General features: G+C 33.6%; 5 protein-coding genes, 1 long non-coding RNA gene and 1 pseudogene across 8 annotated transcripts; 1 reads left to right on the top strand and 6 right to left on the bottom strand.

Annotated features, from left to right (window-relative positions):
• Positions 535-2,025, top strand: LOC104701712. Of its 2 annotated transcripts, XR_002032570.1 has the most exons (4): positions 535-704; positions 833-1,217; positions 1,487-1,581; positions 1,808-2,025. It is a non-coding gene; the product is annotated as an uncharacterized LOC104701712 (long non-coding RNA). The 2 variants fall into 2 exon arrangements; XR_753884.2 differs by having other exon boundaries at positions 535-1,217.
• Positions 3,652-5,089, bottom strand: LOC104701711 (probable peroxygenase 4). Its single transcript, XM_010417451.2, has 6 exons — positions 4,940-5,089; positions 4,756-4,857; positions 4,476-4,561; positions 4,299-4,393; positions 4,079-4,204; positions 3,652-3,993 (listed from the first exon to the last, which is right to left on the bottom strand). The coding sequence occupies exons 1-6, from the start codon at positions 5,082-5,084 to the stop codon at positions 3,852-3,854; spliced, it is 696 nt and encodes a 231-aa protein (XP_010415753.2). The 5' UTR covers positions 5,085-5,089; the 3' UTR covers positions 3,652-3,851.
• On the bottom strand, positions 7,344-8,921 carry LOC104701710 (probable peroxygenase 4). Its single transcript, XM_010417450.2, has 6 exons — positions 8,699-8,921; positions 8,501-8,602; positions 8,231-8,316; positions 8,044-8,138; positions 7,827-7,952; positions 7,344-7,717 (listed from the first exon to the last, which is right to left on the bottom strand). The coding sequence occupies exons 1-6, from the start codon at positions 8,718-8,720 to the stop codon at positions 7,561-7,563; spliced, it is 588 nt and encodes a 195-aa protein (XP_010415752.1). The 5' UTR covers positions 8,721-8,921; the 3' UTR covers positions 7,344-7,560.
• On the bottom strand, positions 11,697-13,395 carry LOC104750905 (ubiquitin-conjugating enzyme E2 variant 1B). The gene is made up of 5 exons (XM_010417449.2): positions 13,194-13,395; positions 12,854-12,993; positions 12,317-12,442; positions 12,098-12,224; positions 11,697-11,966 (listed from the first exon to the last, which is right to left on the bottom strand). Exons 1-5 carry the CDS (start codon positions 13,219-13,221, stop codon positions 11,908-11,910), a joined length of 480 nt encoding a protein of 159 aa, XP_010415751.1. The 5' UTR covers positions 13,222-13,395; the 3' UTR covers positions 11,697-11,907.
• On the bottom strand, positions 13,814-16,082 carry LOC104701707 (annotated as a pseudogene).
• LOC104701706 lies at positions 18,199-19,199 on the bottom strand. The gene is made up of 2 exons (XM_010417448.2): positions 18,938-19,199; positions 18,199-18,840 (listed from the first exon to the last, which is right to left on the bottom strand). The coding sequence occupies exons 1-2, from the start codon at positions 19,077-19,079 to the stop codon at positions 18,437-18,439; spliced, it is 546 nt and encodes a 181-aa protein (XP_010415750.1). The 5' UTR covers positions 19,080-19,199; the 3' UTR covers positions 18,199-18,436.
• On the bottom strand, positions 20,349-23,244 carry LOC104701704 (beta-arabinofuranosyltransferase RAY1-like). Of its 2 annotated transcripts, none has more exons than XM_010417446.2 (6): positions 23,150-23,244; positions 22,573-22,919; positions 22,198-22,450; positions 21,371-22,099; positions 21,037-21,283; positions 20,349-20,955 (listed from the first exon to the last, which is right to left on the bottom strand). In XM_010417446.2, exons 3-6 carry the CDS (start codon positions 22,420-22,422, stop codon positions 20,546-20,548), a joined length of 1,611 nt encoding a protein of 536 aa, XP_010415748.1. In that variant the 5' UTR covers positions 22,423-22,450; positions 22,573-22,919; positions 23,150-23,244; the 3' UTR covers positions 20,349-20,545. The 2 variants fall into 2 exon arrangements, with proteins under 2 accessions (XP_010415748.1, XP_010415747.1); XM_010417445.2 differs by lacking the exon at positions 23,150-23,244 and adding an exon at positions 23,026-23,126.

Raw genomic sequence — 23,244 nt, 5'->3', positions numbered from 1 at the left:
ATTAGTTATGGATTAAGACATAATTTGTCGGCATCTAATTATTTTGAGGAATAAAAAGGTTTAAACTCACCCCACCTGGCCCCTATCACGGACTGTCTCTTTAAACAAAAGTTTTCCTGAAATGAAAAGGGAACTACAAGAATGTAACATTACACATGCTATAGATTAGACACCACAATAAGCATAATATCTTTTATTTTATTTTATGTTTAATGTGTAATTTCATAGTCTAAGGTACTATATAATGTTTGACAAAAAAAAAAAAAAGGTACTATATAAGATGTATCGATCATTCCAATTTTATTAAATTGCACACAAGGTACATTACACATTCCAGTTTGTGTTTGCCAATAATGTTTGTGTACGTACCTTTCAAATATCTGATATATAAGTTGGGCCTGCTACCTAAACTAACAGATCTTGAAGGCTTTAATTCTTTATTTATTGTTCAATTGACCCAATTATATTGGGACAAAAAACATAATTAAGTGCGTCCGATTTTATATTTCTTGCCGAAGCCCCTAAGTCTGGTTAGATACATTCAAGTCTCTCCACTAGATTCAAGTTTCTAATTTTCTTGCCAAAGCCCCAAAGCCCCTAAGCCCCTAAGTGGAGAGACTTAGAATCTTAATTATAACAAATAATACATATCAGTTTTTTTTACCATGTCACATAATTGTCTTTTTGTTACTAACCGGAAACAGGTAACGTCGATCTTAAAACTTATTAGCTAATCTCTTCTCTCGTCGATCTCTTTGAAACTCGACTGGAAACCCCTCAAACTCGATCCCAAATTTGTTTTGTCTTATCATTCACTCTCGATCCCTCTCAGTCGTTATCCCTCTGAGTCAGATTCATCGACGATATACAACACCCTCTCATAGTGAGGAGTCACATGCATCAATCCAAGTCGAATTGGTGAGGTGGAAATTGACAAAGAAGGGTAAAATATATGTTTGGGTGTTCGTTATTTGCAGTGATTTAGTGTTTAAATCATGTTGGTTTTGATCCGTTTAGGTTGTTTTGCTCTGTTGCAGGAAGATTTCAATTTCAGTAGTTCTACTTTCAATTTGGGTTTTTGATTGANTTTTTTTTTTTTTTTTTTTGAGTTGATATTTTCTGATGATATCGTGTATTTCTTATAAACTGCACACCGCCGCCGAGCCAGAGCCTAGGGAAAACGGGATCGTTTCATCGGTGGAGAAAGACGTGACCAGGTATCACGTTTTGGTTTTGGTAAATAGTCAATTTATTCAGTGTAACCGATTTCTAATTGATATGTCTTTGAGTCAAAGACTTTGACTGTTCTTGCAGTTGAATTTTGCACCTATTAAAAGAACTAACATGTATATGATAAATTTAAGTTGGAAGCAATGGATACTGTTGAGTCTGGTGTTTGTTTTAGATTTAAGTTCTCCCCTGACTCTATTTTTCTTGAGCTTAAGATTTTGTCACTTATTTTGCTCTTTCTATAATTTGTCTTCAGTATGGTGCAATGGCAGCCGAGGACGGTTGGCCGGTTGCAATGAAGCTGCAAAATTACTCCTCTAGAGTGGTGATTTTATTGAAGCGAAAACCAGCGTAATTTCCCAACTCTTTATAGTTATCTTTTTATAAAGAGTTGAAGTGGTGATTTCATTAACACATTTTTCTTTTTATACACTTGCATGTGTAGTCATATTTTCAGTCTTTATGTACAAGTGAAATTAATAATTTATGTTATTTATTTCCTGAGGTTAATTAACGAATTGAAACGTAAGCTAAGGCATCTTTATTTCTTTTGCCAAATTGCACGGTTTGGAAGCAGATATTGCAGATGAACTTCGCAGTTTTGGATCAGCCATAGTGAAGGGAAAAAATTCCAAATTCTCAAGATGTCGTTGACTATATAATAATACTATAAATATACACTTTTGTTTTTTTGTTGCTTGTATATATTCTCAAAATGTCGTTATTTTCTTCGGTATTTTTTTTTTGTAAATAACATTTTACCATTATTTATGTATAAAAAGAATAATTGGCACTTGTGAAAATACTGCATATTCGTAATTATCCTTTAACCAAAAAAATCATTAAAATTAATAAGTCTTTGAAGTTTACTAATTGTATAATTTACACTACAAAAATACTTAGGTTCACTCCTAGGCTGAACCTTTTTGTTCACTTCTTCCTTTTCAACCAATCAGAATCTTCTATACATTATTTTTTAAGGAAACAAATTCTGTATAAATTTTTTAAGGAAAATTAAATATTGTTTTGGTTTAGATTTTATAATCCAAATAAAATTATATATCGGTTTGGGTTCACAAATGAAGTGGTTAGGGTTTAGATTTTACAATTAAAACGAAATTATATGTCGGTTTGGGTTTACAAATGAATTGGTTAGGATTTAGATTTTACAATTAAAACGAAATTATATGTCGGTTTGAGTTTACAAATGAGAAGGTTAGAGTTTAGATTTTACAATTAGAACGAAATTATATGTCGGTTTGGGTTTACAAATGAGATGGTTAGGGTTTAGATTTTACAATTCGAATGAAATTATATATCAGTTTGGGTTTATAAATTAAGCGGTTGAAGTTTTTAATTTTATAATAATGTACACAAATTGTGTTTCCTTATTCTATAAGAAGGTGAATGAATATGTTCTTAAATGTATTATTACATGTCAGATTCTTATTGGCTAAAATAAGGAGAAGTGAACAAAGAGGTTCACCTTAGGAGTGAACCCAAGAATTGTTCTTTACACTACACCTTACTACATATTTGATGGGCCATTTTTCTCTCCTTCCTCAATTTAGAGTGAATAACTTGGATTTGTTAAAATCCTATTGATTGATGAAATGTTTAAATTTTCTATTTTTTTTTATAAAAAACAACAATTAAGATAGTTTTGTAGCTTTGACATATATAAAAAATACAAGTAACAATGGAATAAACTAATGTATCATAATATATATATATATATATATATATTAATGCCTCATATTTTCATAATTCGTAAATAAAATTTAAGTAAAAAGTTTTAAATGTTTTTTTGTATATTACTTTGTTATTTGAAAAATTGTGAAATGTGTTTCAAGATTTCATGGTTTACGGTATAAGGTTTAGGGTATAGGGTTTAGGGTTTAAAGTTCAATATTAAGACATATTTTATTATTTATAAATAAACAAAATAAAATGAAACTAAAAAATATTTTGTAATTATAATAACATACAATAGGAAGAAATATAATATTACAAATATACAAATTAAATAGAAAAATTGTTTAGTTGTAAGCCTTCTTTCATTAATAGTTTACATTGTGTTTTATGGTTTTATTTGTAAAAAAATTACTTATAAATTGAAATCTTTGTTAAAAAAAAAATATTATGATCATATTCTCATTATTATAACACATTTCTATTTAATAATTGTATTTTAAACCATTTCAAATTAAGACAAAAAGATTAAAATGGGATAAAAATATACATAAAACGAGAGCCAATGGGAAGAGATCATTCAGATAGCTAACGTGACGTATTTTCAAACCGTAGGATCCGAGTGAATCCAAGGGACACAAATTCTAACTTCTCTTCATTATTTCATTGGCTAAACCATTAAAAACTAAAACATTATCAATAAACACCATCAAAAACTATGTTTACTCATGATTTTTAATTACAAATAACATACAATTTTTTTTTCAAAAACATATATAATAAAAATATTAAAAAAAAATAAAAAACAACTCCGCTGCGTAGCGCAGGTATTAATCTAATAATAATAAAGATTTGATGATATTATTTTCAAAAACAAACAGATTCACGAGCATAAATGAGATAGGCGTTTGTTTATGGATGCATGTATCTTAGGATTTATTAGCTCTTTGTTTCTCAAGTTTTTCGAAAAGAGAACCATCATAGACGGCTCTCACTGTCTCCTTCTGCAGCAAACCATTCTTGTCTTTGCACAAATCATACAATCCCTTCCACTCCGCATACGCTAGAATCCTGCCATTGTCAGTCCACATAAATTATCAAAGATCATTCATATAATCGCGTTTTTGGGCATATAAAATTAAACCAAATTAGTTACCCTCCTTTACGATCAATTGGTTCTTTGTTTGCGTTGAGGAGCTCTTTGAGTTCCTCCTTGGTCAAAGCATCGCTATGTGTGTGAGCATGCTTCGTAAATATCTCCTCGAACTTAGAAGCCACGAATCTTTAATATTTTTTAAAAGAAATTAGACAATAAATAAAGTATTAGTAACCATCACAAAAGGTATCATTATACTATAGTTTAACTGATACCGTACCGTCCATCCTTGTCGTAAACGCCTGAATCGCTGCCATGTTTGGCAAGGTGGATATTCTTAACCTCAATCGGAAACGACAACGAGAACCCTTTACCCTACAACCAAACACGTCTTTGATTATTTTTCTTTTTCTTTCTGTAACGTATGAGATTATATTTTAACTATAACAATATTTACCGGACGAGTTTGCCTGCTGAGACCCATGTTTATGAACATAGAAGCGAATGTTGACAATGCATATCCACATCCGATTGCTCTAAATCCTATTTTTGTTTGGTTGTCATGTTAAAACAATAAAATTAGTAAATATATAAAAGATTTTCCTTTTCTTTATTAACGGATAATACCATAACACACACACACAAAAGACAAAAGATCTCTAATAGAAATCTAGTTTTAGATATAACAAGACTGATGATGATAAGGACACTTTTGTTGTTTGGTTGTAAGATCTTACCTTGAAATGTTTCCGATGGATAAACGATGCCATCTTTGTTTCTGTCGAAGAAGGAGACATGTCTCTGCAAGAAATTATCTTCTTCCGGAACAAATTTCACTTCTACAAACCACACAAAAACGTTTTAAGAGAGATCTAATGGTAAAGATACATAACTACAAATATGAATGTTGGAAAAAAGTACCATTTGAATTAGAGGAGGCCATGGCCAGAGATGAGAGAGAGAGAAAACTAAACAACACAGGTTGAGAGAACAAGTAAATGAAAAGAGTGAAATAAAGAGAAGGCAAACACAAGCATCTTTTATATTTAGAGACTTGAGTGTTCATTATATGTTATTATAAGATAATGAGAATAAGTTTTGATAGATTATTTGCCATTGTTAATATTTATAGGGTCTAAACAGTAAGAGCTGGATGAATAAATTGCATAATTAAACTAATATTTTTAGTACAACACCTAGCATTAAATAACTCTGTATATAGATTGCAATGGCTAAAATCTGGTTGAATTTATTTTTGAGATTTGCTAGAATCTAGGTAAATTATTAATTATTTAACTTGAAAATATAGGCAAATAACTAAAAATAATCAAAACAATGAAAAAATAATAATTAATAGTTTATTAAGTACTTCATCTGTTTCACAAAGAATGTCATTTTGACATTTTTTTCTTGTTACAAAAAGAGTGTCATTTTATGTTTCCAATGCAAATTTAAGATTAAATTTATTTTTATCCCTATAATTTGAGTTTATTAATTAGAAAAAAAGAAAAAACTTTAGTGTATTTATAAATGGTAAAACAGAAATTTAAATAATTTTCTTAATTTGTGTGCATTATGTCAAAATGACACTCTTTGTGAAACAGATGGAGTATTATACTAATAAACAAAATATGAATTGAGAAAATTGAAGTATCCTTCAATGGTTTATTTGATGAACTTGAAATATCCTTCCATTCTTTTATTTTTAAACTATTAAAACAATATAAATAATTAAAAAATCTAAGTCAAAGAATAATTGAAATTGCAATTTCAAAATTTAATATAAGAATATAATCTAAAATTTATAGTCACTTATTTTTTTCTTCTTTGGTAGCTTAATCAATAATATGATGAGTATGCCATTTTTGAAATTCTGATATATTGAATAATATTTTGGCACAATTATGTATTGTTTCGAATTTTTTTAAATTTACTTAAATTTATCAAAATAATCAAAAATTTCTCAGACCCAAGTTTTCAAAAACTATCCAAAATAATAATTTAGTAAATTAAGTTAAGTTTTTTTTTTTTTATGTCACCATGTGTGTAATTTTTCATGGTTTTAAACGAAGATGAGTAAATAAGTATCACGAGATTGCTTTCGCTGATACTTCCATACAATTGTTCAATAATAATCCTCGTCATTTTTTGTTACGAGGAGAATATTTTTAGTGTTCATTACTCTACCTTGTGCTTTTATTCTAATCTATATCACTTCAATATACAATTGTATTTATCATGTGTTTGTATTAATGACAAAGTTGCCAAGTTTTGTTTTTTTTTTTCCCGTCGAGGAGTGATTTATATTCATGAATTGGTATAGTCCAAATACATTAGTTTAAAATAGAAAATGCAGACATCCAAATTTTGCTTAAAGGTATGCAATAGTATTACAACATCTCTTAGTAAAAACGAATTGAACGAAGTTAAACCGTGCTTCCCACCATCTAATGTCTTGAATAATTTCTTCAATGGAGATATCTAGGTGTGTATTGTGAAGTATTTTTGTGAGTAGCTGGCAGTCTCCTTCAAAACAAACAGATGTGTGTTGTGTTCTTTGATCCAAGCTTGCTGCATTGCTGCCAATAGAGCTTTTGCTTCAGCTTCTATGGGAGAAGTTGCTGTACCTAGTTTTTGTGATCCCCAATCTTTTGATATACCATTTTCGTCTCTAACTATCCATCCTCATCTTATCTGGTTAGTGTATTTATAAAAAGCCGCATCATAGTTACATTTAACTGTTGATGACGTTGGTCTGTTCCAAGTTAACGAGTGTTGTCCTTGATTCAAAAGTTTTGTAGTGCCAGGGGAATGTGAAGAAGCCAATCTTGAACATCACTCTTAGCTCGAAGTATTATGATCGTGGGTGGAACTGTAAGGCTTTCGACAAAGTTCCTACTAATACCGTGGTTGGAAATTGATTTATTTTCTTATAGTGATACTTCTCTGTCTGGTTTGGATACAAATGTCACAGGCGTAACTAAGTCGTCTTGGTCCAATGGTAAATGGCGAAAGTCTAGCCACTTGGGTTCGAGTAGCATTAACTACGGGGGTTCGATATTTAACATGATTTCCCCCGGCCCGAGAAGATTAGTCTTTGGGCCTAGGAAACTTTTAAGATAACTCCTGAGTTATTAAAAAAAAATATATCACAGGCGCAAAATATTTAAAATATAATCCTAATTAAATCCCTTTATAACTTTGGAACGTTTCTATAGATGAACTTAAACCATTGGACTAACCTGGTTTGGCTTACAAGATGTACAATCATTAAATAAGTACTTTTCGTGATCAAAAACAATATATGTAACTTGAGATATGTTTGTGTTCAAATAAAATTACATTACTTTTACTGGAATTATAAGATACAAACATCTGAACAAGTACGTACACAAATAATCAGATATACGAAAACTATAAATTCATAAAACTAAACACATTGCAATCTTCACACCATCGTAATTACATATAACATTGAAGTAATAACTTTCATATAAACAAATAGATCGCCACAAGCAGAATAAGCTTTTTTAAATTAAGATTTATGGATGTTTCTTAGGAGTTTTAGAAGATCTTTGTTTCTCCAGTTTTTCGAAAAGAGAGCCATCGTAGGCAGCTCTCACTGTATCTTTGTGCAACAAACCGTTCTTGTCTTTGCATAAATAGTGCAATATCTTCCACTCCGTGTACGCTGCAATCCTGCATTTTTAAGTCACATAGATTATTCATATTCTGATATTCATATGATCATACTTTTGTTGGTTTTGGTATGAGAGACAAAATTAAACCAAACCGGTTCGATACTTACGATCCTTTACGATCATTAGGTTCTTTGTTTGCGTTTAGGAGTTCTTTAAGTTCCTCGTTAGTCAAAGCATCGCGATGTGTGTGTGCATGCTTCGCAAATATCTCCTCGAACTTCGAAGCCACAAACCTAGCAAAATTTAAAATTATTTAGATTTCCCAAAATTCAACAACTAATTACCACTAAATATATGCATTTATTAGGCAAATAAAACCCATACCGTCCATCTTTGTCGTAAACGCCAGAGTCACTGCCATGTTTGGCAAGGTGAATATTCTTAACCTCTATAGGAAACAAGATCGAGAATCCTTTACCCTACAACCAAACACATAACTTTGATTCCTTTTCTTTTTTTTTTTGTAACGTATGAAACTATAATTTAACTTTACCAATAATTTTCAGATTACCGGACGAGTTTTGCTGCTGAGACCTATGTTTATGAACACAGAAGCGACTGCTGACAATAAATATCCACATCCGATTGCTCTAAATCCTGTTCTTGTTTTTTCAAGATCAGACAGTAAAAACAGTAAATATATCAAAATATCTTGATAAGACCATATATAAGTTAATAACAGCCACACACACACACATGTAGAAACAAAATATCTCTATTCTCTAATACAAATTTAGGTTTAGATATCATGAGATGATTAAAACATTTTTTAAGAACGTACCTTGAAATGTTTCCGAAGGATAAACGATACCATCTTTGTTCCTGTCGAAAAAGGCGACGTGTCTTTGCAAGAAATTGTCTTCTTCTGGAACAAATTTCACCCCTACAACCAAGAAAAATGTTTAAAAGATCGATCTAATTGTACAGATGAGTGATCACTAATTACATATATGAATGTTAGAAAACAAAAGAAAAGTACCAGTGGAAATAGAGGAAGCCATGATCAGAGAGAAAGAGAGAAAACGAATAAATTGTTGAGAGAAATAAAAGTGTAACTGAAAATAGTGAAAAGACTAAAGAGGATGGCGAAACAAACGCTTCTTTTATATGTTTAGAGATATTTAATTTTAACTGTTTTGTTTTATGTTATTGGTATTACAATAAACAACGTGATTAAAGATTCGATTCCATCTAGTGCGGCCAATAATGTAGTGTATATATATTTGTAATCGTCGTACTTAATTTTGATCGTATACGAAGACGATAAAATTAGTGGGAATCGTCGGGCACCACGTTACTTACGCTTAATACTTACTTCCTTTTCCTTTTTCTTTTTTCAATTAATAATTCACATTATTCTTTACTCGGAAAATAATTAAATAGTTCAATGCTCTAAGTTGTGCTTTTTTTAATTTTTATTTAATTATTTTAATTATTAATTGAAAAAAGAAAAAGGAAGTAAGCATTTTATCGTCTTCGTTTTTATATAGCACAATCGGATTTTTCTCTGTGTTTTATGTTAATCCAAAACTTGCCTGGATATTTTCGTTTCCCATAGCCGTCGTCGGTTTTTATAATCAATAAGTCGTTACCTAAGACTAAAGATGGTTAATTACAAGTGTGTATACATATATATCGTGCGATACTGAGAAGGTTAATTAATTTACATATGAACACATTGAGCTCTGTTGAACGAGGGTTATACAAAAATAGTGTTATACATTACTTAACGGCAAAGGAGAGATCAATGAAGGTATGGTGGTGGGTATAAATATTAAATTCTTGGCTCAATAAAGAGGCTTTTTTTAAAGGAGAAATTAAAATGAATTTTAAGTACAGAACAAAAGAAAGAAATGGAAATTATTAAAGGCAAAGGGTATATGCCACCACACAGGTGTGTTTCGTGGTGTAATGTTCTTGTTTCTAGTCGCTTTCTATATTTATTTTAACGCATACACACTTAACTCAATGGGTATTTGATCAATGAATGGACAATTGTGTACTAATCAGCTCCGCGTGACCGTGTGTGTATGACAAGCAAAGGCTCTGCGTCTACAAAAACATTAATGCTACTTGCTAGTTTTATCCATAGTTTAAATATGAGTATGACAACTTCAATAATGTAATCAAATAATAGTTTTGAGTATTTTGACGATAATATATATTTGGTATCAAATGGTGCCGTCTAGCAAAATAAACAAGTTCGGTGTGCTCTATTTTTATCATTTGACCAAGTACATGTTCGCAGACCGGTAGACCGATTCTTTTAGATAGATAGGTGTGTTGTTGGTTCGACTGGTTGATTTTTTTTCTTTTTCAGTAACACTTATAATTACGCCAATTTGAATTCTGACTGGTGAGATATGTACGATACTAATTACAACCATTAAACTACAATTTTGGTCTAGCTATATCAGCTGATGGTCAATCCAGTGAAATGGTGTTGAGAATTAGAGAAAAAATTTGTGGCTCCTTACATAGTCCAATTAGCTTTTAAAATATGTACAAAATTGTATTAAATTATATCTACATAATTATTCAAAATTTGTAGTGGTCTTTAAAAGAATTAAAAGTTCATAATCCATAGGTGTACCAGATTTAATTTGGGTATTAAAAGAATTAATAGTATTGTGCATGTAACAATAAAAGTTTACAATTTCACATAAATGATCAAAGACAAAGTAAACATAATAAAATTCTGGATTACAATTTCAAGATGTTTCTTTTAATTTGTGATAATCCTTTAGCGACAAAACATGTATACATAACTAATTTAATTTCTTCCAAGTTTCAATCTTCTTCTTCTAGTAATGCGCGTACATGAAAGTTTTCACCTTTCTTCTTATAGTAATGCGTATATGTGAACGACTAAACAATTACTTATTTTGTCAAAGTACATTATCAAAATTATTACGGGGTTTCTAAAAGTGTTTTTAACTAAGGCTTGATTTGAATAAAAAAACTAGTCTAAACAAGAAATGTTTTTAAAGATGGTTAGAACTTTAAGTAACGGTATTAATATTCACACGCATTTGAAAGAGTGAAGTAACAAAAAGGTTCATTGCGTAAAGATGAGTGCAACAGATTCCTTATGCTTTTATTATCATCTCTCGTCCATCTTTTCCAAAGGCTGATGATGAGAAATTGAGAAGGCTATACAAATTCCTCTTCTTCACATTCACATTTGGTATAGGTTATTGCTTCTACACATTACCACAACATTCCCTCGAAACATTTCCAAATTTTAATCATTACACTATATATTATTCTTCAAAAAAAAAATCACAACACCATAATTAAGTAACATACACCAGAAGGATGGATTCAAACCATTTAAAAGACAATCTAATCCACAACATAGAAAATGTTTTTATTTGACAAGCTCAAAATCCTCAAATTTCAATAATTTATGAAGTTTGTTTGGAATCAAATTTTTTTTTTTAAAACCCCTTGAATCATTAAGGCATGACTAAAAATATTGGTCTTGCCTTCTTGAGTGAATTAACAGCTTTAATCTCCTAACATGACTTCAACAAACGATTAACAGTTTGTAGAATCGGTTTAAATTGGCGGTTAAAAGAGTTGGTCGAGTATTATACAGGACGGTTTTTGTTGCCTCACTTGATTTAACTTTTTTTATTATAAACCCGTCCATATCAAGAGCGTGTTCAATCTCTAACCACTTCAAGTTCTACTATCAATCAAATCCAAGATACTTTTGAATTGGTTTGGTCTGTTTTGGTGGATATATGTATTGTATTGGTTAAGCTCGCACTGCTTAAAGTTTGGTCTGCAAGATACCAAAGAGTAGTAGCACGCGTCTACAATTACATGACTTCCACCAAACATTTTTCATCAATCTGCCAATATGAATAAAGTTAATTTCTATCCTTACCTCCAGCTTTTGCTTTATCAGTTATATGCAAAGGCCCTTCTTTTGATGAGATCTTTAACCAAACACACAAGTAAAAGAGCAATAAAGTGAAGCAGAGTGGAGGTTTATTTATATAAGGGCACCTGTTTTGGTGGATATATTCTCAAACATAAACATAATAATACATAATCAAATGGGTAGGATTAGGCCTGTGGAAGAAAAGGTTCTGTAGCAGGACCATCTCAAAGCGTTAATTGCTGTTTATATACATTGTTGTCTCTTTTTAATTCTTAGAAATTCCTCATTACCACCCTTCACATCACACAACATTTCACCACTAGTCCCTTTGGGTCTGTCCTCCCTTCCTCGTGACCTGATGAGACGTTTGGTTTGGCTTAGAAAAGATACAGAATGGGGGCTCTTTGCTCAGAGCAAAACCAAAAATGGTTTCAAAACAAGAAGCAACGCTATAATTTCTCCCATTCAAGAAAAGGAAAATGTTACCTTCCACGGGTTGAGCTAACTTGCGGTTGTGCGATGACATCATTTCCTTTTTAAGCTGAATCAGTAAATCCTCCATTGTGTATTCTCTTCTCCAGTTAGCGAGCATAGGGAAATGACTCGGTTCAACCTGAACGTTCGGTTTAACCCAGCTAGTTAAAAAATATGCATGCAGCTGAAAAATCATAGTACAAAACAAGTTGTTGTTTTGCTCGAGCTTACCACTCCATTCTCAGGGTTGACACAAGCCATGTTAATACGAGTCTGGAACCTCACAGTAGGTGGAGTTTCAGGATAATCCTTTCCACAGAATAGCTTCAGCTGAAAGATCTTTCCTTCATACGCAGTCTGATACCAAAACGATCAATCTCACTTCACATATACCAAAAGTGTAAACAAATATACTAATAGTCTGATAACAAAAACTTATTAATCTCACTTCTCAGATACCAAAAGTGTAAAAAAAAATATATACTAATCTTCATTTTTTTTCCCCTATTTGTGTCTCTTCATTCACCAAAAATGGTTAAAAATGCTACATAAGGCTAAGATCTCAGCATAAGAATCATATCGTGACATAGCTCAACTTGAAAGTTATCTAGCTCAATAATATTGCATCTTTTAAGGTTATAACAACATTTTTCTTGTTTTTAGCATCAGAAAAATTGAAACTTTATTGTTATATTCAATTCAATCTACACCACCACAAGTTGTGTTATGATAAGGAAGAAGAGAGGTTTGAGAGAGAAAGGGGGGTACGTTATGAGGACCAATAATGGTACCAGTCCAAGATTGCATCAAAATATCATCAGCATCATCCATTCCATAGCTCACTGTCCCATCTCCAATCCCTTTCTCACCTCTTTCAAGCTCTTCCAATAATCTAAAGTTTCTCGGAACTGCACATAAAAAATAAAAACCGGGACTTTCGTAATCTGTATAATCGAAATCATTACTCTCTTAAAAACATAGGGAAGCAACAACAACAATTAACAAAAGAAAAGAAAATAAAAGGTCAACACTTTTAATAAAACCCCAAGATTCCAAAACCAAATAAAACCTAAAAAAAAAAACGAAATTGGATTTTTTAAAGACGTACCAACGACCTTCTCTTCCTCTGAACCCATTTGGCTGAGATTATTACAGAACAGTATCTAAAAGAGGAGGATTTGGTTCGAGAAATGAAAGAACAGAGAAACAGAGAGAGAGAGACTAATAGNAAAAAAAAAAAAAAAAAAAAAGAGAGAGAGAGAGGTGGTCAAGTGCGCGTAGTCGCACGGTAGTTATTTTGCGACCCTCACTTTTTCTCCACCACCTCCAACTATTGTCTATTTTTTTAAATTTTTAATTGTATTAACTCCAAAAAATATATTAAAACTCCAAGAATATTTATAGAATCATCAGTAACATAATGTTACTGCACGCATCAATTATTAATTTACCCAAATTTATTATTTCAGAATTGTGTCTACGTCTGAGTCAGACGGTCTGACGCGTGTGATACCCACATTATTGAATTAGAAGAAATAGCAACAAACCATTACAGTGGTGCTGTGGTGGTGGATGGTGGTTCAGTGGTTCTTGCTCTGTTTTGACTTTTCACTTTCTAGTTGAAATTTCCAACAAACTCTAACTCTACTACTTTGTGTTTCCAGGACGTAAACTAAAAACACACAAAACAGTAATCAGTAAAAAAAAAAAAAAAAAGATGGAAAAAAGTTGGACGCAAATGTATGCATCTTTGGGATTCTTCTATTCTATTGTAGAATTTGAATTACAACTAGAAAAAAAAAAACCAAAGAGATGTGGTTTCAAATCTAATTAGATAATAGCTTTAAGTCGTCGACCTATCTTCTTTTAAAACAAACCAATCATCCATCTCTCCATCATCATCACTAATGTTACCAAGGAGTTCCTTTCTTCTCCGATCATAACATCTTGCTTCTGTTTCCTTCTTTGTATCTTGTTTCGCTTCAGTCCCATTGCTTCTAACCTTCTGTGTCATCTCCAACTTCCATTGCTCTCTTTTTACTGCACTCCTTGAAACTTTACTTCTCCCTCCTTCCACTGGGAACCCCATGAAGCCATCTTCTTCTTCTTCTTCTTCTTCTTCTTCTTTTTCTTCATCGCAGTGTTCTCCACTCTCTTCCTCTACAAAACTCCAGGTCTTTGTAACTCCGCTGTGAGTGTGACGATCAGCAACTGTCTTTGAATCCGGAGTGACATTTGAAGCCTTTTGTCTCTTGTGATCACACTTCAAACATATCGAGTTCCTTCTAAAATTTATGTAATTGCACCTGATGATGTTTACAAACAAAATATCAATCTCCAACAAAGATTTAAAAACCTTTTAGCTTTTAAGGTTTAGGAAGGATGACTCACGACTCGCATTCCCACTCTCCTGGATTGATTTGACGCATTGTAGGCTTGTCTTTGCACCTTAAGCATCTTGTGTTTTTCGAAAAGTTCAGGAAGTTGCATCTGCGGAAGTAAAACGTACAAAACCAAAAAATCTTAAAGGGGGTTTCATGATTGCTAATCAGATTGGACACTGATTGATAAAACTGTGAAAGATGTCCTCACATTTGGCATATCCAGTCTCCTTTCTTCAGTGGGAGCTGATCTTTCTGTTCTTCCCTCAACTGTTTCAGCCTTTCTCAGAGAAAACATCACATCGCAAGCATCTTATGTTTTTCGCAAAATTTAGGAACTTGCACCTACCAGATAAGAAAGGAGAGCATAACAATTAGTATACGTGAAATCAAATAGTATATATATCGATAAATGCAGCAAGATTACTTACTCTGTACAATGCCAATCCCCTGGCCTTTTTCGTGGGTCTCTCTCATCACTATCCTGTGAATTTGGCTGTAGCTCATCTCGACCTGTCTCAATCTCAGCAGATTCAACATCTTTTAAGCTATACGCTACACTTTCTCTCAGCAACTTCCTCACAGAATCTTCAACAAGTTTGGTTTGACAGGCACGGTTCTCCACAGCAGGAGAAATGGAATCAAGCCCGTGAGTTAGCAGTATACGCATGACATCAATAGTTCGAGCACCTTCATCTTCTCGTGCTTGTGCGTACGCCCTTTCACATTTCCCTCTCAAGTTGCAAGAGCCACACACCTACTAAAATAAACATTTAAGCTCAGTTAAGTAAGTTTCCAATGAAACCTCAAAAGTGACTATAAAGCTCTTAAAATGAGAATGAGAAGAATAAGAAACTCATACATTTCCTTCATCAATGCCAACATAAGCTCTTAAACGCTTTCCTGAGTTCACAACCTTCCTGTCAATGCTAGGACATCCACACCCAACAATCACTTTGATATCTTTCCTCGACAAGTATCTGTAAAGATACAAACTTTTGTGAATTCTCACCAATTTCAACTAATAGAGAGAGAGAGAGAGAGAGAGTATTTTACCAACAGCAATACGTCGAACACCTGGTGTGCAAATTGATAAAATCGCATTTACCTCACGAGAGCAAAACGATGGCGAGCGAAATTGAGACAAGCGGTACGAATATGATTCGATTCCTTGGAAATCATCAAGCTTTCTCCAAAGTAACCTTTTTTCACTAGCATACCCATCAAATCTAGCCACTCGGGCCATGGGTGAGAGCATTGATCAACCAAACCTGTTCTAGTGATCTCCGTGCTTTGGGTATAAGCCAGATTGTGGAATGGTCTTGAGTATCCAATGATGATACGATGGAAGCATCTACGATCGAACTTGAAAAATCTCATCTTTTAAGAAAAAAAAAAAAAAAAAACTCAAAATTTACATATTCCTTGCACTAATAATTTGCTTAAGCTATAGAGTTAATCGCGGAGAAAACAACAAAATGACACTAATTAAGTGTCTTTTTGTCATGGCAGATCTCAACCCCGGTCTCACGCTTCTCTTGGGAAGAATGATAAAAAGAGTTTCTATATGTGTTAATTGTCGTATCATTCTTCTCTAGAGAAGCCTAAGACGGGGATAAGTGTTCTGTCACGACAAATACACATTGAGGTTTATTTGTTTTCTCCCAAATTTTATTAACTATAGTTTATGCAAAATGATTAGTGTAAAGAAAATGTAAATTAATACTTGAGGTTTTGAATAAGATTTGAAGAAGTGAGACTCTTTGTATTGTATATATATGCAATTTTTTTTATAAGAAAGATTTATTACTCTCTTCTTTTCAGTGTAACTGTTGTTTAAGATTTTTATTTCATATATTACATGTTTTCTCTCATTGGTCACTGTATTAAACCAATAGGCAAATAGGGATACAACAAAGAGAAACGTAAATTAAAAATGAAAGACGACTTTTAAAATGAATCAAAAAATTAAGTATCATTATCAAAACGGAAACGTAACAGCGTTTTTGGAAGTGATATAAACTTACTCCTATGGGCAAAACGTAACGTCAATAACATTCTTTTGCCTTCCTATTTCAGTTTGTTTTTTTTACAGTCAATGAACTTATTAAAGTTCTGTTGTATAAACGCAAGTCAATATCATCGTTTTCCTTATTTATTTTTATTTTAAGTTTAAAAAACTTATCAAATTAAGAAAACGTAACAATAACATCGTGTTGTCTTCTTATTTACTAGATAGTAGACTAGTAGTAGTTTTTAGAAAGTTAAAAATTTATTCAAGTCAATAAGATTGTTTTAACTTCTTATTTTTTTCTGAAGTTAAAAAACTTATTCAAGTTTCTATTAAAAAAATGTTAGAGGAGGGTATTCAACTGATATTTTAAAAGATTCTAAAATATTCTTAAAATCACTTGTTATTCAATTGTTGATTTTAAAAAATCTTTTAAAATCTGTTATTCAACATGGATTTATGTAAAATCATTTAAAATAATCTAAAATCTCTTGTTATTCAATTAATTACTTATAAAACTTATTTGAAATCTACTCATTCAATATATCACAACTTTTAAAAAAATTGAGATTTTGAATGATTCTAAAGGACTTCTTTTTTTGTTTTCTAGTTAAAAAATACCATCTCAAAATTATATCTTTTGAGGTAGAATTTTAAAGGAATTGATAAAAAATAAAATAAAAAATCTACGACACAAGACACTTGAGAGCTTTTATTTCGAAATTGGTTCCCAAACAAGGTTCTCGTTTCCTTTTAGTTCAGAATCAATTGTAACAGTCGACGAGCTAACTCCACCAACAGCTTGGTCAAAGTAGAGAATCAGTGGAACAGAACCCGTCTCAGAACAAAAAGTAGTGACGTTAGAAGGAGAGCCATTCAAGCACCCAACTCCAGATAGAATTACACTGGAACCATGTGAAGGCCAAGAGGAAGTGAGAATAGGAGACACAGATGGTAAAACCAACCACTTTGGTCATCTGGGTCCGTAAAAATAGCTTGATGTACAATTTCATACTCATCAGGAATCTTTTTCTCTGGCATAAATCCATCAGCCATGTTCCATCAGAGGTAACTTTGGTTCGAGGCATGTGACTATCAATCTAACGCTTCGGTTTCTTAAAAAACCAAAAATATTTTTGAACATGTAAATAGAGTTCCCATATAATTGAGATGTAAATAGAGTTCCCACAGACGCAGGCAGCTGACCCATACCACGTGTGACGTCTAGCAGTAACAAGCACAAGGTGAAACAACTAGCCAAGTGTGTGTGTGTGAAAGTGAGGACAAGACGAAATCGCCAACAAAACATCCGCCGTTCCCCGAAGAGATCATTCACACCGGAAGAAAAATTCCGATGATATGAAGAAGAGCCACTAGTGGTCAGGATTGGACCAACAAACACCCAAGACTTTGAAGCTACTAGTATATATAGCAGTAGTTTCGTGTTGTCAATCGACAAAAGCCTTCTTCCGAGATGAACTCCTGAAAAGGCTTTCACCGGATTTTTCAACTCCTAAAACGGCGAAACTTGATAAGAAAACGGTACAAAGAAAACAAAACAACTATAAATATAAGGATTAGAATCAACAAAGCCATCATCAGAGTCAGAAGGTATAGAAGCGAAGCAGAAACACAGGTAGTATGTGTATATAATATATAGAAAAAAACTTCAACTGGGGCTTTCCAAACCGGTTCGATTTAAACTTAACCTTAAACCAGACTGAATAAAATTCGGTTTATAACAAGAAAATATCTGAAAAAAAAAGATACAGCGCGAAAAGGAAGAAAAAATATCATCATTCACTTTACACGTGGTTTATAATAATTGGATCCATAATAAATAAAAAATGTTACAGAGAGCCACATATTATTATAACATATCTTTTGGCTGATACGAAACTGATCCTCACCATTAGAGAATTCGCGACTTGTATATTTTGCCCATACAGTGAGATTATATCAATTGTTGATAAGGTAGAATTGGTTATGGCTTGGACTCCTACGAACGTAACATCCATTGTTACGCATAGTTCTCTCTACACAACTCGGACACGTTTCCTTATAAGTTGGCGACGACGACGTAGGAGAACGAGAGCGTGATGATTTTGACGATTTTGACGAATACGTAGACGCGTTTGAAGACGTAGGAGACGAGTTTTTCTTCGTCGTTGTTGATCTTAGCGGAGAAAGGAAGACACGGATCTTAATCGGCGTCATTGAAGCAAGATCGTATTCCTCCATGAGATTGTTTAGATCCTCGTCGGATGTTACGGTTACAAGCGCGTCGAGATCATCAGTTGGTAACTGACACCGGAGAGTACTCACAGTCATACCACAGACCGCGCTGATCTTACTCGCAAGCTCTGTTTTTCAAACCACGTACGTTTTTTTAGAGAGATATGATCAGGGAGAGTGAGTTGAAACTGTGGTAAAAACAAGAAAGTGATTAAATAAACTAACCAGTGAAGGATACGGAGCGAGTGACGGAGAGGACACGTGTATCGCCGCCGTGGTAACGGAGTTTGCCGTCGGGATAACGTGGGGTGATTCTACCGCCGTAGCTACATAGGAACTTGACGGTTGTTGAAGTTGACGGGACCATATCACTTCTGTTTATATATTCTTAACTATTCTCAGTTATTTGCAAAGCTAGCTTGGTTTAGTAGTAGTAAGTATTGTATAAACTTTTCTTGAAGCCAAAACAACACTAAATACTCATGTGCTATATATAGAGAGTTTTCAAAAGAGTGTGAAAAAAGCGTAGACACACATAAAAGTGTAATGATCTTTATTTTATTCTCTTTTTCTTTTTCTTTTGTTTGTCACGTAATTTATTAAAGATATTTAATCGAAAAATAAAATTTGGCCGACGTAAATTTTTTTTTAGGGAATATTCTTTGAATTTAGAAAGAAAAGCGAAATCATAGGCCAAAAGTGAGTCGTCATCAAAATGAAAATTTGACGCGTGTAGTTCGAAGGAGTCGGAACTCGGAAAGGGAACCAATACAAACACTGTTAACAGTTAACCGGTCTCGACCGACGTTAAATTTTGAATGGCTCAGTACATTACTATAATAGATTCTTCTTCTCATCTGTGGTTAAAACTTAAAAAGATATATTTTCAGTGATACAATAAAATTTTAGATATTTTCCCATGTCTTTTTTTGTTTTGTATTTTGGGATACAAAAACCATATCATTTTTTTTTTTGTATATACGTACGGGAAAACAAATTAGATATTTTGCTACATTTCTTCTGTCAAACGTTATTTGATAGTTTTCCGTTGACGTAGGCCTCTTGTCTTGTGTAACCCGGTCCCTTGAAAAGGCCACAACGACCATCCCTGAAAAATTGGAATATCTTACTATTCTTGAATCTTGATATTTTTTGTTTTTTGTTTAATCGTGATATTTATTACTGAGGAGATAGATATTACAAGAGGAGAACAAAATTAAAATCCTAGCATAATCTCATAAAAACTCTTATAAATACAATTACATAGATGCCTTAAAAATGATTTAAAATCATAATTTCACGATAACGTTTTGAGCAAAAGTAGCACTTATGAGAAAATGATGGGGACCCAATGGTTAGGCCTTTCAACACAATTGTGAATATACTGAAACAGTGACCCCACGTACCAAAACAAAAGTGACGATACTGTACTTAGCCACGAATTCTGTAATTTAGAGCACTCGGACCGACCAGATCACATTATACAGCGACACTATTTTTGTTTATGTGGCAACCATTACAGGTTGTTTTTCAAGGATATTCGAGTTAGTGGCTGACGATAATGTAATCCCTAAGTATATAATACAATACATAAAAATTGAGTACATATTAACATTAGAGAGAGAGAGTACATATGAAACGAAAAATACATCCTCAAAACCAGTTATATTCTTTTATCTTTGTTCTGCCAACAATAATTTGAAGTTTACAAGTTCATTTACCTAAAACTATCTTGATAATCAAGGCAATACATAAACACAATTTTGTATAATCTAATACTAAGAGCCTTTGTATGTCTCTATCTAACTTGTTATAACCAACCTTGTTATAACTCTACACACACATCCTCATGGATGCGTCATATTCCCAGAGACCTCTCATCATTTGGCGTTCGATTTTCTTTAGTCTCCCACTGATCCAGTTGTTGTGTAGAACGAAGCAATGCTTCTTCTCACACTCTGCTCTCACGTCTTCCTTTAGCCATAGATCTCTGTACGCACCGTTTGGGAATAGCTCTCTGTCCAAGAACTGAACGGTCAGGTTTGTCTCTGGTTCAAGACATCTATCGTCTCCCAAGCGATACACTCCACCTTCTCCGCATAAAGTGTCGTAGAAGCTAGGCTGCTCCGATAGACCGGAGGTTGCAGCATGCTTCACCACTTTCTCCATTGCTGTTATCGTCGGCGCATCAGAACGTGTAAAGTAGAATCCCGAGTTTAAGCGCCTTGGTTGGTTTATAGGTACTGCAAAAAATCAAATATAAAACCAATTCATTAGCATTCAAAACAAGGTTTGGTCCAATTGTTCAGTTCATCATCATTCACCTGTTGTGTTGTATTCATCAGATTGTGCCACAAGAACAGAAGGGCCAAAAGATTGAAGCAGAGGCAATGGGTTTCTGAACCAATACACATCCACATCGCTCAAGAGAACGTTATATCCCTGCTTTAGTATCTTCAAAACTGTTCTTGACTTAACTTTGGTCACTCTCTGGAAACACTTCGATCCAAAGTGGCAGTCATTGAAGCTAATGTTCTTAGGGGCGTATGGATCAATGAAAACTGGCAGACCCTGCACGAAACTAACTGATTATAAACTCGATATTGACGTTACTATCACTCAATGTACTAAGAAGGAAAAGCAAGAGACTTTTTTCACCTGCAGTATAGAAAACTGATAAGTTTCATCATCAAGGGCACAAACTAAGAAATTTGGAACTTTGAGGCGGCGTAACCTGCAGACCCAACTCATCAACATGTCCTTATAACTATACCCAGCAATTGAAAGGACAACAGTTCTGTTCTTGTCTGCAACTAATGGGAGAAGAGACTGCAGGTCAAAAGGAAACTTCAATTGTGGCACTGCCTCATCTTTCTTCTGTACAATATCTAATTTCAAGCTTCGTGATTTAGTTCTACTGATACAAGCTGAGATCTTCTCTCGCCTACGAAATCCTACACCCTTTCCTTCCAATATAGACAGATCAACAGAACGATCTGAAACGTTAACGAACATATAGTGCTTGTTGCACTTCAAAAGCTTAGGTAAAGTGAAAGACTTGGAGAACAATGACCCGTAGAGCTGCCCAAGATGGGAGTTTCCTATATACTCCCAGTTTCTTGCTTTCGGTTTTGAGACATTATTATCACTCCTATTGTCTTCATTGCCTAAGTAAAAGCTCGATATGGTGGAAGTGGCATCAAACACAAACCTTCTTTTACATGACATAGCCTCGTTAATTATCCATTGATTATAAGTTGCTCTTTGATACAAAAATGGTGGAAGCACTCCACATTGCAAAGGCACATCAACGGTGTTCCATGCCATAATCATTTTGCTTTCGCTAGAATTCGATTGCCAACTCCGCAAGCTTATCATCTTCTGCAACTGTTAACACCAAGAAAGAACAATGCGATCAAAATTTGATTAAGGGAGGATTAGATCAGATTATTATCAACAAGTAAAAAAAAAGGTTTCCACCATACCTCCCCAAATCTCACCCTTTTACCATTCCCCTGTCGCCAAAAATGTCCTGTGTTGTCCCAACTGAACGGGAAACTGGGAATACCCACTGATGAAGAAACGAGAAGCCAGTCACGATCAAGCTGGTGAGCATAATTCAAAGCAGAAATGAAATCTGGAAGTAAAACAGTCTCTGGATCCATCAGAACAGCTATATCAGATTGATAAGCTTCACTTCTCGCAAGCATCGAGTGTATAAATGGAGTACCGAGAAACCTAACACAGTTCAAACACACAAGCGAGATGTCAAATGTCTCCAAAATCTATCCTTTTCATAAACCAAAGGCAACTTAGTGAGGCAAGAATCAAATGGAGTGGGAATAGAAGAGAGAGCTTACGTGAAATCAATGGTGGAATCAAGAAGAAGACGGGAACCAAATTTGTCGGTGAAGGAAAAATCAGAAGAAAGGTTGCTGTGTTGAGAGAATAAAACAACGGTGACTTGGGAAGACAAAGCGAGCCATGAACGAATAGCCAAAAAAGCTTGGCTATCTTCATCCAAGGAGGAGCTGCTACGGAGAGCAGTGAAAATGGTGATTCTTGGAGGAGGAGCAGCAATGGAACGGGAAGAGTATCTGAAAGGGCCATCGAGAGAAGAAGGAGATAGAAGCTGAGTGCCGTAGAAAGAGAGAGCGATTAGGAGAAACCCAGATAGCCAAACAGACAACAACCCAGCTCGAAGACCCTGTTTAGTAAGATTTTATAAATCAAAATCAAAAGTCAAAAACTTTTCAGAAATTTAAAACACAAAGATCTCTAAAATGAGGAGTCAAAGAGAAACAAGTGAGAACCTTAACAAGCTTCATGGGATATCAAATGAAGAAGAGTTGAGAATGAGAAGAGAAGAAAGAAAATAAAAGGAGAAGAAAAAAAAAATGGAGCTTTAACGGAAAAGAGAAGAAAATGGAGAAATACCGAAGTTTTGGAAGCGGAAAGCCGGCGGGGAGAAAGGGGGAAGAAGAAGAAGAAGAAGACATGTGAACGCTTTTCGTCATCTTCAAGAAATTGTT

Source organism: Camelina sativa, chromosome 7 (genome assembly GCF_000633955.1).
Source record: "Camelina sativa cultivar DH55 chromosome 7, Cs, whole genome shotgun sequence".
Lineage (NCBI taxonomy): Eukaryota > Viridiplantae > Streptophyta > Magnoliopsida > Brassicales > Brassicaceae > Camelina > Camelina sativa.
This window is presented reverse-complemented; position numbering and strand designations above follow the sequence as displayed.

Coding starts and splice junctions, on each gene's coding strand:
- LOC104701711 (XM_010417451.2), bottom strand. CDS start 5,084: ATGAACACTCAAGTCTCTAAATATAAAAGATGCTTGTGTTTGCCTTCT. Junction 4,394..4,475: donor TCAGCAGGCAAACTCGTCCG/GTAAATATTGTT, acceptor GTTTGGTTGTAG/GGTAAAGGGTTCTCGTTGTC. Junction 4,205..4,298: donor GTTTACGACAAGGATGGACG/GTACGGTATCAG, acceptor AAAATATTAAAG/ATTCGTGGCTTCTAAGTTCG.
- LOC104701710 (XM_010417450.2), bottom strand. CDS start 8,720: ATGGCTTCCTCTATTTCCACTG. Junction 8,603..8,698: donor GGCTTCCTCTATTTCCACTG/GTACTTTTCTTT, acceptor TCTTGGTTGTAG/GGGTGAAATTTGTTCCAGAA. Junction 8,139..8,230: donor TCAGCAGCAAAACTCGTCCG/GTAATCTGAAAA, acceptor GTTTGGTTGTAG/GGTAAAGGATTCTCGATCTT.
- LOC104750905 (XM_010417449.2), bottom strand. CDS start 13,221: ATGGGTTCAGAGGAAGAGAAGGTCGTTG. Junction 12,443..12,853: donor CCATTATTGGTCCTCATAAC/GTACCCCCCTTT, acceptor TTTTGGTATCAG/ACTGCGTATGAAGGAAAGAT. Junction 11,967..12,097: donor GTTAGCTCAACCCGTGGAAG/GTAACATTTTCC, acceptor ACGTCTCATCAG/GTCACGAGGAAGGGAGGACA.
- LOC104701706 (XM_010417448.2), bottom strand. CDS start 19,079: ATGGTCCCGTCAACTTCAACAACCGTCAAGTTCCTATGTAGCTACGGC. Junction 18,841..18,937: donor TCGCTCCGTATCCTTCACTG/GTTAGTTTATTT, acceptor TTTGAAAAACAG/AGCTTGCGAGTAAGATCAGC.
- LOC104701704 (XM_010417445.2), bottom strand. Junction 22,451..22,572: donor GATTCCACCATTGATTTCAC/GTAAGCTCTCTC, acceptor GAACTGTGTTAG/GTTTCTCGGTACTCCATTTA. Junction 21,284..21,370: donor ATCAGTTTTCTATACTGCAG/GTGAAAAAAGTC, acceptor AGTTTCGTGCAG/GGTCTGCCAGTTTTCATTGA.